The 20,626-nt window shown below is 40.8% G+C and overlaps 2 protein-coding genes across 3 annotated transcripts in view; both read right to left on the reverse strand.

Moving 5' to 3' along the window:
• Positions 1–2,252: 2,252 nt before the first annotated feature.
• On the reverse strand, positions 2,253–10,286 carry LOC117729789. 2 transcript variants are annotated; one of them, XM_034531157.1, is made up of 10 exons: positions 10,180–10,286; positions 7,626–9,398; positions 6,695–6,797; positions 5,972–6,119; positions 5,736–5,783; positions 5,487–5,564; positions 4,902–5,039; positions 4,347–4,430; positions 3,911–3,961; positions 2,253–3,590 (listed from the first exon to the last, which is right to left on the reverse strand). In XM_034531157.1, the coding sequence occupies exons 2-10, from the start codon at positions 9,100–9,102 to the stop codon at positions 3,540–3,542; spliced, it is 2,178 nt and encodes a 725-aa protein (XP_034387048.1). In that variant the 5' UTR covers positions 9,103–9,398; positions 10,180–10,286; the 3' UTR covers positions 2,253–3,539. The 2 variants fall into 2 exon arrangements, with proteins under 2 accessions (XP_034387048.1, XP_034387047.1); XM_034531156.1 differs by having other exon boundaries at positions 2,253–3,631.
• A 1,534-nt stretch (positions 10,287–11,820) lies between these two features.
• The window catches only part of anos1b (anosmin 1b), a 37,980-nt gene continuing 29,174 nt past the window's right edge, over positions 11,821–20,626 (reverse strand). The window contains exons 8-14 of the mRNA XM_034531334.1: positions 20,366–20,609; positions 16,365–16,503; positions 14,840–15,085; positions 14,086–14,180; positions 12,708–12,870; positions 12,344–12,576; positions 11,821–11,961 (exon numbers count right to left, since the gene is read on the reverse strand). Of these exons, the coding sequence (XP_034387225.1) occupies positions 11,821–11,961; positions 12,344–12,576; positions 12,708–12,870; positions 14,086–14,180; positions 14,840–15,085; positions 16,365–16,503; positions 20,366–20,609 (1,261 nt within the window). The remainder of the gene's footprint in view (positions 11,962–12,343; positions 12,577–12,707; positions 12,871–14,085; positions 14,181–14,839; positions 15,086–16,364; positions 16,504–20,365; positions 20,610–20,626) is intronic.

Genomic DNA, 20,626 nt, shown 5'->3' on the forward strand with positions numbered 1-20,626 from the left:
TGGTCACCAACCAGCTGAACAACTTAATAACACATGGATCACACGATACTCGTTTACAGCCTTTATAGCCTTTATAGCCTTGTGATGGCGTGAGAAAAACATCAAATACTTTTGTTTTTTCCAGGTTATGTTTCGTTGATAGTGGCAGAGCACAATAATTTCATTCAGAGGTTTCTACATAGACGACAAAACCCGATTTGACTTTTGCAAAGTTATGATCTGTTTTAACTGCAGATTACATATTTAAGACTTCAGTTGGCTGCACTCTAGATTCTGTGCACCAACATGAATCATAGTAAATGCTTTCCCCTTCAGTCCTCTGATGAAGGCCAGCGGCTCTCCTCTCCACTCTTCATTAATTCTTTGAAATCCCTTTATATATGGTCAACATTTGGACTATAAACTTGTTCCAACTACTTACTGTTTACAGATTTATGGTGCCCAAAGCCCGAGACTCTTCCAATGGACTAACGGTTTAATGTAATGAGAGCCGGCTCCAAACAGTTGGCGCTTTACACGGAAGCACTTTATTTTACAGTTATGCTTTTAAAACGTCAATGTGACACGAGCAACTATGAGTTATCTGTCGGTGTCTTTTGGAGTTTTTATTTATCAGCAGTGGTGACTTTGTATCGGCCTTGATCTGTTATTTATTTGAGTTATATTTTGGTTTTCATTGTTCCGTTTGTGGGAGAATATGTTGTTTTATGTGCTGTTTTGAGTATTATTTAGCCCTGGCTGCAGACCACATTTCCCTTGGGACAATAACCCTGAAGTTGAAGTTGGGTTCTCCAGACACATAGGCACCAGAGAGACAAGAGGTGTGACTCAATGGAAGGCCATATGTCACTCTGTTGGTAAGTCCAACTTGTTGGTCAAGACTAAAATATCTCAAGAACTACCGATTGGAGGGATTGCCTAGAACAGACATGTATTGACTCCAAAGGATGAATGTGAATGACTTCAAAGTTTAATGATCCCCTGACCTTTCCGCTAACGCCACCATGAGGTTGAGTTTTTTAAAGCTGTTGTGTATTTTAAAAAGGCAGTTTGTTAACAAGTGACAAACTGAGACTACCCATCATGTGACCGTGGTGTAGTTCATTTATAGCCTCACGTTAGCTTATTACTCCTGGTGATTGCATTTGCGCTACAAAGATTGTGGCGTTCCACAGAGTTCAATTACCTAAATAATTCAATTTCTATGGTCTACAACAATACTTCATCTCAACAGAAATGGTTGACTTTGACTCCCTTAACAACGGCACGATACTCTCAAAGTGCTCAACATAATCAAAGAATCAAGTGCAAAACAGGCAGGACATCTGAGGATGAAGCCTGAGCAGTAATCTCAAACTGGAATTTGCCTTTATATAATGCACATAATTAGTATAAAGTTGTGCTTAAAGACCAACTAACATGCAGGCCTGTATAATGCTAATGACATTAAAGTATATAGCACCAAGATAATCGGACTTGCATACTGATTAAAAGACCACCCTTTACCAAGTTGGCAGGTCAAGTGCCTTAGAAGGGGTTTCTCACTGCCTTGAGGAACACTCAACCTCAATCCATCTCCACGGACAGTTTATGACCTTGTGCTTTGGATGGGTGCCAAAGAAAAGATAATAATTGCAGATAAAGAGCCCCCTCTTCTGGTAATTATGTAGAAAGGCAGTAGTGCATTAGGCCTCAGCTTCAGAACACAGATCCTTAAGGGCTCACTAATTACCCACTAATTAAGAGATCTGATCATTTTCAGAGATTATTTTATAAATGGAAAAAAAAGATGAATTTAACTTAAGTTTTTAATGAGGAGATAAGAAGATAAGAGTATCTTTGAAGTCACACGATCAATGGTGGAGAGAAAAATTTAACTTAAAGGTCCCTGCGGTCATACACTAAAAAACGGGATACAAAGCAATGATTTGCTTTCTATTCCACATAATCATATTGATATCAGAATATTGAACTGAACAGTCAATTCCTCTCCTTACTCTTGGCCGTAACATTTCTTTTCTATTGGTACTGGATCTCAAGGACATCTGATGAGGGAGAAACGACTGCCACCATCACAGATAAATGTAGCCAACTGTGCTGAGAAATTGTTTAGAAGGGGATATTTCCAGGGGTAGAATAAACCTCAATTATCACAAGTACAGTCATCCATCCTAATACTATAAATTGTTCCAGCATTTTTGTTATTCACACCATTGCACTTGTCTTTCAAAATCACTTAAGATAAAAGCTCATTTCCAGCAGTATTGGCGTTTTTAATAACAACAATAAAAACAGTCAAGAAACAACTATAGTTTTTAGCCAAAGCAAGCATGTACAGTAGTAGGCCAGTAAAAGTACAATTCAATCTGTAAATACATTAACGGAATATAACAACAAAATCTAGGTAGGACAGAATGAAAACAGCTGAGGTCCCCTTGTTTCTGTTAACGTCTGCACCTGTGTGGCTAATATGAAGGGAAACGGTGGTCCTCACATCAGCAGCTAGCTGTACAGCAGAACATGAATTTGACAAAAGTTTAACTCAAATTGATGGGTTCATGGTCACACAAGAATGGGAACACTCAGCTAAGAATGGGATCACTACAAAAGAAAAAAGGCATAAAAAAGTTTGTGGAAAAACTGGAATTTTAATAAGAAATGATTTGGATTACGGTTTCAAAAACTGATACTTAAAAATAAAAATAAACTACATTTAAAAAAAAGTATATCCCGGTTTCAAGCCACAGCCTAACTGTGCCATTAGCCGGTACGGTGCTGAGTCTGCACCTGCGAGGCAGTCAGGAAGAATATGTGATCAGTACATTCAGTTGATAATCTAGACTCTTCAAAGGAAAGGCCTCTAACCGTGCAAACATCTGGAGTCAGAGAGAACCAAACCAACCCTTCAAGTTTTAAGTGAACAGTTGGTCCACTGAATAAAAACATCCTAACTTTATTAGACATGTTAGAAACCACGCATATCACAATAGGTGCGAGACTGCAGCACAGTCCAGCATAAAATAAACAGTTTTAAAATGTTGTTCCGGTGAAAATGGCCATCTGGGATGTAAGGCCACTCCATTTGGGATGCGAGGTCCATCTCGTTGGGCGAGGCTGGTCCAATGGACGTGTTCTCAGTCCAAGTCAGAGCTCCCTTGTGTCCACTTGGTTGAAATCCACTGGGAAAAGTACATGTAGAATGCAAAAACAACCTGATGGGTAAAGGACCAGCATTTCTGTGGGTCAGTGGGGGGCCACATCAGTAGTTCCTTGCAAGTCAAAATCAGCCGCAGACTGTTATTGATCTCCCAAAAGTCACAAAAAGGTCCAATTGAGCAGCTGCTCTGCCGCCAGTCAAACAGGCCGAGTGGCAGTTAGAGCTCCCTGGAGGATAAAGGGCCGCGTTGCATTAGCTTATGTAGCAGACTGTCAGTAACACAGGCCCTCTGACAGACTTGGACAGACTGTCTCATATAACAAGGCGAGCTGCAGTGAGGGAACGCGGCCGTTATTCAGTCATTCAATCGCTGAGGTGACAGTCACACAGCTCCTTGTGGATTCTCTTGCGGATACGCGGCATGTCCTCCTGACTGAACAGAAGAGGCTGCTTCACAGAGAGACAACGGCAGTACTGACAGACCAAGACAGAAAAAATAAAACAGTGAGGGAAAATGATCCATAACCACAGCTAGGTTGCCATATTAAACATGGACAATGACAGAAGCTTCTCCTCCTTTGAGACCTGGGGCAGGAAAGACACGCTGGAGACACAGCTTTGCTTCATTTATTTTTCGCCGAGGAAAAGAAAAGATGGATAATGCAAAGAGAGGAGGGACACAGGGACAGGAGATGAGGAAAAGGCATGTGTGAACAAAGGATGGGAGGACGGTGATAAAGAAAAGTCTCTCACCTCAAGGACAAAAACGCCACAGTCGCTGTCATTCTTCTGCTGAGGAATACCCTGAGGGGGCAACAAGTCACAGCCATGAAGGCAACACAAGATGTCACACTCACTGTTCCTGCGAGTGTTACTATATGCATATATTCACTGTGCACACAAGCATCTATAGTATATGTTTGACTCTGTAGTGAGACAGTAATTAAGAAACTTGATGTATTGGTATAAGTAACTCCTGACTGCAGCAACAACATTAAAGACTACAAAAATGCTCTCTGCGGTATTGCAATTTACATTGTGTTGCAGAGTCTTCCTTTTATCATAATTAACTTGGCAATGAGGAGGAGGCTTCTCCTTTTCTTACCAACATCAACTGTGCCGGGCAATCTGAATGTCTTCAGGACACACGGTGAACATAGTATGAAGATGACAGCCAGGGTTTAGTTACCTTGATGATGGTAATCTTCCAGCCTTTCTGGAAAGCTGCCTGTTGCTTCTCTCTGGCTTCAGACTGAAGATACTTCATTATGTTCTGACAGGGAATAACACACACAAGAGGAGTTATGTTGAGCAAAGAATGCAAAGGAATAGCAGACGTGGCAGCTTGCCACTGTGAGACTTTAATTCAGATTCCAGTACACTGTCCTTTTCAACAAGAAAGTGGAGGGTATTCAGGAATGAATCAACTCTACTTAAGCAGATTGTAAGAGCAACATGTCTGGATGGCGTCAGTAATTTGTTTTTAACACATAATCTACTAATTTACTGTCAAAGTACAATCTGCTTCTTTAAACCTTATGATGAAAAACCTGAATTTTGACTGACATTACCGCCAACAAGCTAATAAAACCACTATTCATCTCATGGAGTCTCTTGCCAGTAATTTATGGCCCAATCATTTATCAGAGCAGAAAGATCCGATTACTGACGATCTTGTTTGTTCCACAGAGATCAAAAATCACCCAAAAACTACAAAGACATCAACATGCACAGAGGCCCTCACATCAGTGGTGTGTCTGAAGACAATGCCTTGGCTGTCATAGTAACTGATGGTTTTGGTTGCCATGGTGACCGTGATGAGAGACCAGTGGATTTCTAAATGGATGGGAAACAGCAGCAGCCACTTGGAGAACAGGTCAACCTGAAATAATCCCACAAATTAACACACACACACTAGATATCCAAGATACTAAATGTTGCTTGCGTCTACTACTACTACTACTACTACTACTACTACTACTACTACTACTACTACTACTACTACTACTAATGATAATTGGGCAACACTTCCAAAACACACAGGACCAACAGGTTTTTCAGCATTTCTGTTTTCACACTTTTTGAGCTTTACTTGCACGACTAACAGTGAGGCGACCTCATGAATTACTTCACATACTTTATGTAGTTAGCTAATTTAATTTAGACTGTGGTTGACAACAGTGGCGATGACTCCACAAAGAAAATGGTTGACAAGCTCAGACTCTGAAAGGCAAACTAAAAACCGGAGATAAAATAGTGACATTAAAGTTTAACTACCGGTAATATGATACTGTCAAAAAACTCCAAACTGTCCCATCTTCCTCCTTACTTTTTTAGTCCATCTCTTCACACCGTCATAACCCTTGGCAACCAGCTGCTTGTGGAAAAAGCTGTTGAAAAAATGAACCTGAGAGAGAAATAATAAAATGCATTGACACATTACACATATTTAATAAAATCATGTCTAAAAATCTCATTATTATCCCATGTCTTCAATTTAATTTGTTTTACATGTCATAAGTTATATATCAGTTTGCTATATTTTTCATGTTCAGCATACAAACATACCCTCACTTACCTTGTGTTGTGTTGTCTCCATTATGAGTTCTCCATACATGTTGATGATCTGAGCAAACAGAAAAAGATTCAATGTACGGTTGACGTCACTAAAACAACAAATGAGATCTTTCTTTTCATTGTTCATGAATTCCAACTTTTAAAGGTGACTTTTGTGTTTGAGGGTCGGACAGCGTATGAAGAAGAGTGATGATGGCAACAAAAAAAAAGATGTTTCGAGGCTTCATCCGTCTTCACCTGGTCATTAAGCCAGTTCTGTTCCTCCAGCGTGCCGAGGTCCTCCAGGCCCAGGGTGTGTTTGTTATACGACACCATGAAGCCTGCGATAGGAGCAGAGGCCAGCCCCGCCCGATACCGAGCCATCTCCCTTTTGATGTCTAGCTCCCTAAAACAAAAACGAGGGAAATGCAGTAGAAATTGTATGCAATCCTCTGAAGTATTTGTTATACTTGTAAACAAATATGATGGTTCAGATAAGGAAAGAGATGCCACAAGGTCAGAGATTAAAAACAATATTACAAAAAAGAAAGTTTCCAAGTTTTCAATGGAAATTAGACTGCTGTGACGTTAATATTAGGCGCCTCTGCGATTCTTCCTAATGCCGTTTTAACATCAGAATAAAACAACTGGCCAGATTTAATATACAATAGCATGCCAAGCTCATCAAAGCTCATACTTATTGTAAATTAACACACATCTTGTTGATCATAACTGAAGAAATTCGTAGCACACAGTAAATTATGCATTTTATGGTTTGTTGTGTATTATTTGTCTTTCAAAATTGCAATATATGCATTTTATGTTATACATTATTCTGGTCAACTGCTGCTAGCATAAACTCTTTCATCTGTATCATTGGATAATTGATTGTGTGGTTGAGGCATAGAGCTGAAACATCTGATAAACCCTCAGGATGTGTGTGTGTCTGTGTGTCTGTGTGTCTGTGTGTGTGCCACTAACTTGCTGGGGTCAGAGTTGCCTTTCTTCTTCAGGTATTCCAGGACATCACTCTCAGTGAGAGGAATGAAACTGCCGTACTTCATGTAGAAGCTCTCCAGGAACTCTGAAAGACAAGAAGTCACTATCACCGAATCCTATGATCCATGGGCTTAATAACACAAACAAGGTATTGTTTGGAAGATGAGCAGTTTAGTTTTTTTCTGAGTGTTAAAACCCAAATCCAGGTCAGAGTTGTGTGTAAATAGATTTACGGTGTTATATTTTTATGAATTTAATGCAAGTAATATACATACTGCTGATATTTGCACATCCTTTAAACCCGTTTGTGTCAACGCTGCGGTCATTTATTCCCTTGCTAACATGAGTGATGCCAACAACAGGCTTTCCCAAAACTAAAAACATTTATTAAACCTTATTCTATGGGGACAGAACTATAAGAGTTTTCTCTTGAAATTGTAAAAGAGAATGTGCAGATGACCAATGCTGTTCACCCATGTGAACATTTTGGGTGAATCAGGATTGTTCTTAAATTAGGGCTGTTATGAAAACTATAATAAGCCTCGACTTTCTGAACTGTTTTTGTGAAATACTTGATGACAAACAAAACATGTAAAGAAATGTGCATATCAGCTTAGAAAGTGCCTCGACTACGCATACATTTAGTTCTTACCCATATAATTCAGACCGTATTTCCAAATAAGAAAATATCCCACTTTACCCTTTTGCTGCTGTAATCCTGTAAATTTCCCCACTGCGGGACTAATAAAAGGATTATCTTATCTTAAAAGTTCAACATTTCCCGGATGTTGCCACATGTTTTACAAATGTCTTATGACAGAAAAGGCGCCGCCCTCAGCCCTTGTTTTAGTTTGTGTGTAAAAAGCTAAATGATTTACAATGCTTCATTTCAACAACACAGAGCACATCTTACCGTGGATCATATCAGTGAGCTGCTCAAGCCTTTCTTTATCCTGCTTCTCTCCATCCAGCTCTCGTCCATTTGTTGACACTTCTTCCATCCCCACCCAGGTTCCAGGCTGACAGTACAGCCTGTGGTCTCTTAATGCCCAGCTGTACTTCATGCTGACCACTGTCACAGGGCCCTGGAATGGAGGGGCAACCACAGCTGGACGAGAAGTTTCCACCTCCATAAGTGTGGAGCAATGGTCAGTATTTTCTGCTGTGGGGACATTTCCGTTGGACAGAGTTACTGGTAGAGACGTCAAGTCTGTTCTGTCATGAGTCTTGTCCACCTGCATATCAGAGTCCAGGTCCTGGGCAGATCCTGACCTTGAAGCACCCGACTGTCTGGATATAGAAAGTAGCCCATTTGCCATTTCCCTCACTGTCATGTTGCCCTCTTTTGTATCCTCTTCAGGTTCAGTGTCACTCAGGTTTACCGTGTCTCCGTTTTCAAATGAAGATTTAACTGAGCTGGTGTCAGTCTGCCCTCCATGGTCCATGTCTGCATCTTTGTTTTGCCTGTGGCTCTGCATAAACACTAATGGAGCATGGGCATCCATTTTAGAACTGATGACAAAACCTCCCTTCTTTACTCCACCTTCTACATCCATTTGTGATGCAGACAAAGCTCCCACCATCTTCCCCCCTCCTCTCCCACCTGCTACTGGTGCTCCCTTGCCTGCTATTCCAGACAATATCATCTCCACATCCCTGCCATCACCACCTCCTTTCCCCCCTGACCCTTCTATCAACATGTCCTCCATTTTCTGTGCATCTCTTTTCTCTGGAGCAACATAAATCCTTAGTGGTTCATCCTGAAGGGAGACTGTAACAGGCAGAGCAACATCCATTTGTGACTGTGTATCAGCCACAACGAGAGTCGTTTGCACCTTCTCATAGCAGTCAACTTCATCATCTGCTTCCTCTACATTCTCCGTGGTCAAATCAAAACACTTAATACGAGTCAGCAGGCCCTCCACTTTCCTTTTTGGGGTGTCTCTGACGTCCCTTCCGAGCCCCCTTCCTCTCCCTCTCCCTTTCCCTCTGCCCAAGGTTCTGACATTGTGTCCTGTACCGGTGGAGCCACAGCAGTCACAGGCTTTAGGAGTCCTCTTCCTGCCTGACGTACGGCCATTGACTTGGCCCTCAGTAGTGGTAGGTGTCTGTGTGGAGGAGCAGGATGACACTCGGCTTGAGTTAGTAGCAAGTGCGCTTGCTGAGGTGACAACAGGGAGCTCAGGTTCAACAGGAGTTAGATTAGAGGGCTGGGTCAAGACTGAGTTGGAGGTAAGGTCTGTGGTAAGGAGTTTGGCAGGGGTCAGATCCTGATTTGTAGTATTTCCATGTGGAGGCACTAGAGGAGGAGGCGCTGTAGCAGGAGCAGTTAAATGAGGTGAGGCTGATGGTGTTGTTTTCATTGGGGATGCAGAGCCGCTGTGAACCATGACGTCCTCCTTTGGCTCTTCAACCCCATCCCCAACACCCCCCTGTCCAAACGCCTTATTTCTCCTTCCTTTGGATCCTCTGAATGTTAGGTGTTGTGTTTTGTCCTTTCCTTGATTTGTGTCCTGATGCTTCCCTCCAGGAATTATTCTGCAAAGTACTTTTGCTTTGTGAAAGAAAAGGTTGTTCTCAAGCCATAGAGGTCACCGACTTGACAACAGACTGGAACATGTCAGATATAAGGTGCTCCTCATTGACAGGTAGACTCTGAATGGAACAGTAACACCACCATGGTCCCCTGATTAGAGCACAGAATAAGAGCATATGAAAGACATGTTAACAAGCTCTTCTCAGTAAGCTGTATACATAAATATTTGCAGTGTAAAAGTTGCCAAACTGAAGTGACAGCAGTGATATCATCATCTTAAATTAACAGGTTGGATCACTGCTACTTTGTTTTAGCTTGTAACTAACTCGCTTTTTGCACCACATAATGACCAACGTTAGACAACAAATAAGCTACTCAATTGACTGTTGTGCATTCTCATCACGTTTTCACAGAGCAGATATTTCGTTTAAAAGCGACAGTGATAGTTAGCTTGTTAGCAACATTGCAGCGAGACTTCTTGAGCTGCGAATATTCACTGTATTCAGATAAAATAGCTAGTAGCTGCTTTGCTAATCATTTGCATATTTGCCAGCTAAAATGCCCTCAATCGTTAAGTTGAGATGTTCAGTCAGAACTAACGGTCCGTGTCCTCCGGTCGAGAGACGTTGGGGCTGCAAGATCGTGCAGAAATATATTTAAGAACACGGCGCGCAATCCCATAATTTGACTTGAAATCGCGTTCTACACTTTTACAAAGTGAGTACTTGCCTCGAAGCTAGCCCCTTAAGCTAACTGCAGCCAAAACACAGGCGTAAACACAAAGCACCGACTGCACTCATTTCCTCCATTTTCAGTAGCAAGTTGGAGGCGCCCGAAGACAAAAGCGGTCGTGCGAATATGTTTTTGAGGTAACATGGAGCATAAGCAAACAGCATGGCGGTAAGTGAAAACAAACACAAGCATACACTACCTTGTCTGTGAAATGTCAAACTGAGTTTCATCTGACCACGATTTGAAGAAACAACAATTCAAGATGTCGTCGCTCGTTGATTGCGTCACGACGTCGGTCTCTGCGAGCGCCGGCTGCGTCCGGACGCTCTCCCCAAGTAACCTTCAAATTCCTCTTCCTATCTTCCCACGATAACATATTACAGTAACATTTCTTGAATGTATACTTCATAAGAGACAGCAAGAGGGTCTACTACAACAATTTAACTCCTGTTTACATGTTTTTATTTGTATTTGCTTTTTTAGGCATTACATGTAAATTAATGTGTTGCCATATCAGATATAGGAAAATAGTAGAAGGAAAACGATTTTTTAAATTTAATTCTAATTTTGAATATTGTATAATTATATATAATGCAAAATATAATACAAACTGGTATTATCCCCGTTATCATTTTTCTAACCCACAGATCACTGACACACACAATGTATCTTGGTAATATTTAATTACAAAAAACTAAGACAGGAAAACAATAAATAAAACTAATTGTCGAAAAAGTAAAGAAATTAAGTACAAAATTATCAACAGTTAAATGTTAAAAAAAAACAGAATATTAACATGATAATTACTGATTGCTTGACACCAGTATTTTCCAACCATTTCAAAGTAATGCTTTTTGCAAAACAAAGAAATATCTACCACGGGGATATCTATATTAACTATGTAAAAATGTCATATTATAGGTAAATTGGTATACCATGATGTAAAGTAATGTTGCAAAAGACTCCAAATGTATACAACAAGCAGATTCAAAGCAAATTTAAAACAAATGAACAAAATATAAAAACATATTTCAGCCTACTACAAGGCTTCACCAACTCAGACCCACTGGCTTAAACAAATAATGCAGATTATTCATTGAAATGAACACAGTCAGCGTTTTGCTATACATTTCTTTTTGTACATATGGTCAGTGCTATCATTCTCTAGTTGCATGATCAAAAACAAAATGGCATTATAAGTCTCTTTATAAGTGTCATTTGGCTCCAGTGATCTCCGATGATTAGAAATTACCTGATTAGTCCCATTTAATCACCAAACATACAGATGCAGTCCTGCAAGGAGTCTCGCTTTGCACATACATGTCCTGTATTGCTGTGGCAATAATGCCAGTCAGGATCAGTGAACATTTTGCAGCTTTAATAACAAATACAACATATATGTTTTAAGGATGCACATTTTAGACTAACTGCAAGTACTCAGTGCTTTATTAAACTGGCATCATGTACGGGTAAACCTATTTTTTACAATTTGTACAACATTTTGTTGGAGTTGATATTTGTGAAGATGAGCTTGGTGCAGCAGATGGCGACAGCTGTGGGGTTTTGGCCTGGAAGAGATGATAGTTAAGTTTAAGTGGACAAAAGATGAAGGGTTTTTATTATTTTATAGAAACATATTCAAAACATTCAATTCAATTCAGTTTATTTTGTATAGCCCCAAATCACAAATTTGCCTCAGAGGGCTTTACAATCTGTACACATATGACATCCCTGTCCCGGGACCTCACATCGGATCAGGAAAACCTGACATGATAAAACATTTTTTTCATATGACACACCTACACAAAAAAAGAGTTGTTTCTGTGAAATCACCATTACCTCAAAGGGAGGCATTGATAGCTGGAGTATGTATGGTCTTGGAGACTGAGGCGCCGTTGCTGCCCTCTGCTGTTAGCACCTGGAGCTGCAGCTGGTAAACACTGTCAGCCTGAAGACCAGAAACTGTCACCAACCGCTGAGACTGAGGAGGATGAAACAGGATACATTCAGAGACACACATGTACCCTGCTTGACAATAACACAAGCATCACCAGACTTATACTTTATTGCACAATATGTAAATGCTCTGTCAAGGTGGTCCTTTTTTTATACTACGTTCCATTCTTGTAATGCTGACCCTGCCTCTTTTAAGTATAAACTTAACAGAAAAAAAGGAACTTGATATAAAAATACGTATTGACTCATCATCCCTACTGAGAAGGAACACACACACTCACACACACACACACACACACACACACACACACACACACACACACACACACATCTCATATTTCTAAGGCCTTTTCTTTCTGCTGCTAGAAAAACACAATGCTGTCACTGAAGACATCTTTGTGTCTCACCGGTGCAATTGTCTGTGTCTGGGAGATAAGTGTGTCTTCATGCCCTTCCGTTGCCATGGTAACCCCTGATTGCAGTGTCCAAGTGAATTGGAACCCCTCCACAGCTGCCAGGCCCGGTGCATGATGGGATATCCTCCAGCGAAGATTCATGAGCAGGGTGCCATTAAGTTGTTGAAAGTCTGCCGATAGTCGTTCTGGACGCAGTACCACCTTTCTGCCTGCCAGGAGGCGCTCTGACACAAACAAAACACATTTCCTTCATTTGTGACAGAACACTTAAAAAAACCATTTCAGTCGGTTTAATTTGACAACAGTTTGAACCCCGTGAAGGTTATTGTGTGCAGATAAAAGAAGTTTTTTTTACCCTCAGTGTTGCAGCTCAAAGCTTTGCCTCCTCTGACCCTGATGGAGGAGCAAGTCGGGGTTGTAACCCAGGCAACAGCCTCTGACCCTTGGTCAGGCTTCATCACCACGGAGACCCGGTACTTACAGGCAAACAGCAAGCCTGTGATGGTGTGATGGGTGCTCTGGGAGAGAGAGCATCAAAGAAGAGTGTTTAAACTCCTGTCTCACATAAGCTGCTCGTTAGCTCCAGGTTAAAATAAACACAAAGTGGCACTTGGCAGCTTCAAATGGCGAAGAATGGTCTAACTGTTTTAAAACTCAAACTTCAATGAACAAAAATCCTGCTCCGTGACCTCAGCAAATTGCACACAGCACTTTGATAGTTATCAACCCACTGCATCTGTGATCATTTAAGATGAGAGGTTGACACCGTTGACCGAAAAGAAAGAGATCTCGGATACAAGCGGCCGAAATGAGCTTCCTCCGTAGGGTGGCCGGGCTCAGCCTTAGAGATAGGGTAAGGAGCTCGGACATCAGGGGGGAGCTTGGAGTCGAGTCGCTGCTCCTTCGTGTCGAAAGGAGTCAGCTGAGGTGGTTCGGGCATCTAGTCAGGATGCCTCCTGGACGCCTCCCATTAGAGGTTTTCCGGGCACGTCCAACTGGTAGGAGGCCCCGGGGAAGACCGAGGACACGCTGGAGGGATTATATCTCCCGGCTGGCCTTGGAACGCCTCGGGATCCCCCAGAATGAGCTGGAAAGTGTTGCGGGTGAGAGGGAGGCCTGGGTCGGCCTGCTGAACCTGCTGCCACCGTGACCCGACCCCGGATAAGCGGGTGATAATGGATGGATGGATGGAGGTTGACACCAGGACAACATTGGGTGAAGCCCATGCATTAGTTTTCGCGTGATGAATATGCTTTGGGCAGATGTCAAGTGCACTGTACACACTCAGTACCAGTTTTCTCTATTGCAGCTTCACTTTGTGATTTTGTTTTTTAAATAGATGCATTTTTAAGAAGGTGGTGATTCAATTTGGATTTAAGGCAGATTTAGTTTTGCCTATTTTAATTTTGGTGACACATTTGGTGACACATTTCATTCTGCAAAGTACTTTCCCAGAGAGCATTCTCATTCAAAACCCTCCCTATATTTCATGCTTTTATTTGGATATATAATTCAGCCAGGGATTTGACAGAGTTATGGTAAAAGTGATGTTAGGCAGAGACAAAGCTACTCTCAGACGGAGGATCAGAGCATTCCAGACTGATCCGAGTTATGGTGTTGAAATCTGATCTCTGATACTCACGTACACACAAAAAGACACAACAAAGCTTACATAGAAATAGACACCTATACACAACTTCACAAACACAGAAACACATACAAGTCAGTCATACCTGCACAGTTGTTGTTTTCTCTGTGCTTGTCACATTAGTACTGCAAGTATGTGGACGCCAGCGCAAGATGTATGGACCAGGATGTCTCTGCCGGCCTGTGAAGCAAAGGAGAGACAGACAGACACAACATAAGTGGACCTGTGTTTATCGACTGTTTGAAAAGTAAGACAAATATGACGGGCTGAACGCTAATACACATTCTACTATTCTCTACATTTTTCTTTTACATTAACATTTTTCCATTTTCTGGTAAAAACTATAGTACATAGTAATTTGTCTTTAGTCTGGATTGATGATCATCAATCATTTTGAGTTTTTTCCGAGTTCTTTCTCTCTGAAGATGAATATCTTTGCAAAATCTGCATCTCAAGCCTCTGCATATGTGAGTATATGAGTGCACGGCCATTGAAAAAGATGGATTCTGATCGTCTGGAATGTGTGGATTAATTTTTATTGGCCCGACAGTTTCACAACATGAAGCATGTGTTTGGTTGCAGTTCTAAATCAATGTGCCTGGAGGTAAAGACTGCAACAATGAGCCTCAGCCTAAATAACCTATTTGAGGATTATTTGAGTGTAATAACAGCAGCTTCTAAATGAGCCGGGCTATTTCAGTATAAATGTGTCACAGCAGGAAAGAGAGGACTTAAAAAAAAGAAAAAAGTTAACTGCAATGAATTTGTTTTGCCTCTTTCTGTTGTTTTCTTTGTTCTTGTCTGTTGTTGAGTTGTTCAGTGTTTCCAAATCAACTCACCCTGGTGAGGCCACTTCCAGAACACCTTGACCTGCAGCTGGTCGTCATGGTAATGAGGCGCAGCAACCTCAAGACGCAGGTTGCCAGGGGTGACAGGGTTAAGGGGGGATTCAGGGTGAGGCAGAGAGGAGGAAAGGGGGAGGTCAGCGGAAGAAGGGGAGGAGGATGAGAGGGAAGGAGAGGAGGGAAGAGATGAGGAAGATGAGGAAGATGAGGAAGACGGAAGCTCGTTAGAGAAGTCTTCACCTGGAGAGGAGAGGAGAGGAGAGGATGTTACAATTTTAAACTTTGGCTGATTGGATGGCATGTCTTTTGCAATGAGGGTAGTAAAAGGTAATCATATTTTGAACATCAAAATATTTCTTGCACATCTTTCACAATAAAGCTTTTATGTGGTCAGAAACGTAAAACCTTTTAAAGCAGGAATGTTTTTTTAACCACTCTGAAGTAAGCTTATAGACTTACTTATAGAGGAGCTATTCTGAATACCGAAAACTAGCTATATTGTAACAAACCACTTATATAACACATGGAATGTATAAATGTATTAGATGGTGCCAGGAATATCATAAAGCGGCAACGAGAGCACAGCTGGTCGCTAGCTTTCCTGTAATTCACTCACTCAGAAACACTAATTGGTTTTATTTGGCCTAACTGACCCGCATGAGGAAAACATGGAGTCAAATATTAATGCTCCTAAATCATAAATGGAAATATGTTCGATATAAAATTGTTGGTATGTGGTTTGATAATTGAGCTGCAGATGGTTATAGTCCTCTGCTGGGCTGACCGAGAGGTCACCTATAAATACCTCTGTTGCATTAACATTGACACTTTCCACTGTACAAGTTTAAACATTGCAGATGGAGGGAGACAAAATATGCTGACAAACCAACTACTTACTAACTAAAATGATTTATGTCTCAGTTAACAAATGGATACTGAGGACTCTACATGCAGTATTTACTAATGTCATGACAAGTTAATGAAATGTTCAAAAATTAGTCTCTAGAGAGAGTCCTGAGGTAACTGTATTGTTGCATCACAATGACACAAACAGTTCTGCTCCAGTTTACACTACATGAGCAAGAAACCTCCGTCTACAGAGCAGATCTTAGCTGTGCAGTCTCTTGCTGTCGATTCCAACAAAACAAATCTGTAAAAACTCCGAGAGCTTTGGTGCCTTCCTAAAAGTTATAATTTTCTAGTGATTTTACACGTGGCTGTATTTATTCATCTGAAGAAATGATGATTATCCAAACTGCTAGAAAGAGGCAATGGGGAAAATACCAGATTCATGGTATGTAAAATCAAGCTACATATATTCCATTAAATATAATAATTATTGCACCATGTAAAGCATTCTTTACCACCACTGTAAATCATATTAAAAGTGAATAGTTAGACAAATCAATAAATCACATTCTACTAAAATTCTGAGGAGAAAATGTAATATTGCTGTATACAGTGTTAGTGTCAAATATACAACGTATACCATGATGAGGAAAGTGCTTTATTTGTTTACCTGTATGAGTTATGGTGGTGAAGACAATTTGGGCTCTGGGACTTTTCAACCTCTTCTGACCCCAGTAGGCCACCGTCTGGACAGACAGGAAGTAGGAAGTAGCAGGCAGTAAACCCGGCAGCCACAGCTCACACTGTGCCTATAAACACATTTAAGAATGGGAACATGGACAGAGAAGTTTTCTTAGCGTTTGGGAACGATGGTTCTAATTCACTTTCACTTGTTCGAGTTTGACCTGGGTCTTAAGTCAAAACACATACTCAGGACCGCGATTTTAGGCCGGACAGTTACCGCCACCATCTTCATCATCCTTACTGTCATCAAAATCCTCATCACCATCATCCTGAGTGTTGTGCGTCAGTCCGCTGGAACTGACAGTCCAGACCTGTTCTGCATTCCTCTGCTGTTTGACGGACAGTTCATTAACAGGCTCTTAGTCAATCAGGTCTGTCTGTCTGTGTGGGTTTGAGCTGGTCACAACAAAGCGATGCTTGGATGATAACAAGTGTGTGTGTGTGTGTGTGTCAGAGTGTGTTAGTGTGTGTGTGTGTGTGTGTGTGTGTGTGTGTGTGTGTGTGTGTGTGTGTCAGCGTGTCTCTATTTTGGTGCATAATGTCAGTGAACATTATATGTAACAGTATGTATACAATCTTTGATTCAGTCAAGGTTTTTCCATGTTTGAATACTTCCTCCAATTTCCCCTTTTACCTTTAGTGTAATGCTAAATCCCTCCAGTCCTGCATGAATTCCTGACTGACAGTTTATACACATCTAGGTAAAGTATCATCATGTGCTAATAGAGAGCAATACAATATCAGTTCTTGCTGTGATATGAAAACTATTTCACACAGAAATTATATTCTGGTCTCTACCTACCTGTTGTTGTGATGCTGCTGTCACTCTCTCTATGTGTGTGTGTGTGTGTGTGTGTATGTGTGTGTGTGTGTGTGTGTGTGTGTGTGTGTGTGTGTGTGTGTGTGTTTCAGTGTGTGTCTAGATGCAGCTGCGAGTGGGAAACACTAGTAAGGGGGGCCTCATTTAAATTCCAGGCGGCCCAGCCAAGCAGAACAGAGAACCAGACTAGAGATAAATGGCTCCACTAGGCTCAGTCTGGGATCGCCATCACTACTTAGGATAGCCAGGTCCATATGAACATGCTTGCATTCTAAACTCCAAACTCGGAGGTTTATGTTTTTGATTATTTTGTCTCTACTCTTGAAGTGAATACTCCTTAGAGTTGAACAGATAAGTGGGTCTAAAGCTGATGGATCCTGTGCAAAGAACACTGTTCACTATTTTAAGGAAACATTTTCAGTCCCTACACAGGCAATCATAACTGTTGCGTCAAAGCTGTAATATCATTGCTGTTTACTGTGATTATGGGTACTTTGGCGCTGCTGACTGGACTTTGTTGCATCGTGAACATATTACATCATCATCACACCTATAATCATGATAGCAATATCCACCCTCTTTGTCTGTTCACAGCCTTACATGTAATTAAATAAAATAGAGCAAGACACCTATTGTATTTCTTTAGAAGTTATTCTTTGAATTGAGAAACAACGAGCACAGCAATGGTTCACTCTCTTTGTCTGCTAGCAGCTACAGTAACTCATTATCATCTAGACTTCAGACATATAACCAAACATCTGACCAGATCTCATGCTTTACTTCTATGATAACTGAACACTCACTGATTCATGCCCTTGTGCTGTATTGACATTCCCAGATGCTTTGACTTGAGTTAAACATGTTATCCAAATGCAGGAAAGCCACTTCTCTCGGTTGTCAGTCACTCCACATGGCTATGATGTCATGTTACGTTAACGCTGTAAACCCCTGCCTGCATGTTGTCATAATACTCTAACAAAGTTATGTCCCGTGAAGATAATGGCATGTCTGTCAGAACCACAAGGAACATGTGCACAAATTGTTGTAACAGAAAAGGGCAAGCGTGCCAATGAGAGGGTGAATATGTCAAAACCAGATCTAAAGTAGTGAACATGTAAAATATATCATGTATATCATCATAATAACACATCCAGAAAACTGAAATTATCTTAAACAAGTTAAATCCACTTTGTTGGGATATCATTTTCAAGTTTTAAGAATGCAAGACAATACGCACCTAATTTCTGCTCATTATATGAATCAAAATGTTAAATTGAGATGTCTGAGCAGTTCCACTATGCCTCCACCTAATTCTCATTATATGCTTTATTTACTGGCTACAGGTGGTTAAGCAGGATATTCTTCAGTTTGAGGTAATCCATTCCTATAGAGTGCCTTTTTTTCCTATTTACTTGATTCATGTTGAACCTCAAACACACACTACATTATATATATTATATTATTATATATATATTAAATCAGTTATTCCAATTTGCACCACCACCACCACCACAGTAGCTGTTTACAGAGCCTGTTCTGTTTGAGCACTGCAGAGAACTATAACATCACAACCCGGAGACAACAAGGAGTGTGTGTGTGTGTGTGTGTGTGTGTGTGTGTGTGTGTGTGTGTGTGTGTGTGTGTGTGTGTGTGTGTGTGTGTGTGTGTGTGTGTGTGTGTGTGAAAGGGTGTGATGTTTGAGTATGTGTTGGGGTGTTGGGGAGGGTCTTTGCTCTGCTATTGGTTTATTCAGAAACCTGAGCAGGGTGTTTTATGAAAATATAGAAATATGATTTTGGTCATTTAAATAATAGTGTGCATGTGTGTGTGAGTGTGAGTGGGGGAAAGAGAGAGAGAGAGAGAAAGAATAAGTGTGTGTGCAATAATTGATTGCATGCTTCCTGAATTAAGGACTGCATAGTTCCTTTGAGGTCAGGGGTCACCGGATGATTATGGGAATAAGTTTTAATACCAAAGAAAATTTCAATCAAATAGTGAAATATCACTATTTGGTTGAACATAAAAGGCCTATGATGAGATATACTTATTATATAAAAGTATATACATAGGTATATAAGTACATATTGGTGATATTGTTAAATATGCAATTTGTCAATAATTAATTAGTTAACTGTCTTTTGTTTTTCAAGCAAGAAAGAGAACAATTGTCTGATTTAGGCTTCTTAGATGTCAGGATTGGATGTTGCTCTTTGTACTAAACTTTGTCATATCTTTGGGTTTTGCTTTAAATAAAACTGCGGGGCCAAGTACAGTCCTGCCAGTACGCACTAAATATTTATAAATTTCCATTTCCCCTAAATCAAAATGTAGGTGATGCTTTCTAAATCGTAGGCCAACAGAGGTGACGCTTCTGCTGGGCTTTTTTATTTGAAAGGACTCATTTGAATTTAAACCTACAAACTGAAGTGTGTGTTTGAAGAATGGAGACATGTTGTCCGGTATTCATTTCAAAGTGCTGTTTTAGGGTTAAATGTGGTTTTAGGGGTTTGATATGTTGCTTAATATTATTCGCTTAATCGCTTTCTTGCCAGAAATAAATGGAGAAGAGCTCTTTTCTTGGCCTGCAGTCTTACTGTCACTGTGAGGCTGCCAGAAGACCAGTGGAGACAAGGCAGATCTTCTGACCTTTTGAGATGGCCAAGCAAGTTTCCACCTGCTTCCAATCTCTAAGATAAGCTAACGGTCTCCTGGCTGTGGCTTCATATTTATCATACAGACATGAGAATGGTATTAATCTTCTCGCTTGGCAAAGAAGTGAATATGCATTTTCCCAGAATGTTGAACAATCTTTCAAGGTTAAAATTTGATTCATGGGCTGGGTGAGCAGGTTTGTGGATCCTTAAAAGCAAAGAAGTAGAAATATGTCTGTAAGCACGTCGACAATGTGCAAAGTAGTAGCACATAACATTTATGGGGTATTATGCACAGCATATGATCAATGTGGCTGTACATGTGTGTGTATCTGATGGGATTAGATGGCACAGAAAGGAGAAAATAAAGAAATTGTGATAATAATAAAACATAAATACTTATATCAATATATAATCTCAGTTAGTGTGATTATGTTTATAAAAATGTTTCCTTACCCCTTGAGTCACTCTGCTGTTGCTTTCCTTTTTACCCTGTTCTGGTGTGCGTGAGTGTGTAGCTCGTGTGTGCATATTATTGTGCACTGTGTGCGTGTGTGTATGCAGCGTGTGTGTGTGCTTGTGCGCTGTGTGTGCATGTCGAGACATCCAGGTGATTCTGTAGTTGTGGACTGGCAGGTCTCCCTCTCTGGGGGGCTCCCATCTTAAAAACACCGCCACTGTGACCCCACTGCCCCCCGACCTGAGGAGAGAAAGCAA

This window comes from Cyclopterus lumpus, chromosome 4 (assembly GCF_009769545.1).
Source record: "Cyclopterus lumpus isolate fCycLum1 chromosome 4, fCycLum1.pri, whole genome shotgun sequence".
Classification (NCBI taxonomy): Eukaryota; Metazoa; Chordata; class Actinopteri; order Perciformes; family Cyclopteridae; genus Cyclopterus; species Cyclopterus lumpus.

Excerpts from the sequence above, each read along its gene's own strand:
- LOC117729789 (XM_034531156.1), bottom strand. The coding sequence starts at position 9,102 with ATGGTTCACAGCGGCTCTGCATCCCCAATGAAAACAACACCATCAGCC. Across the intron at positions 6,120-6,694 it reads GGCAACTCTGACCCCAGCAA|GGAGCTAGACATCAAAAGGG; the intron begins GTTAGTGGCACA and ends TTTTTGTTTTAG. Across the intron at positions 5,784-5,971 it reads AGAACTGGCTTAATGACCAG|ATCATCAACATGTATGGAGA; the intron begins GTGAAGACGGAT and ends CTGTTTGCTCAG.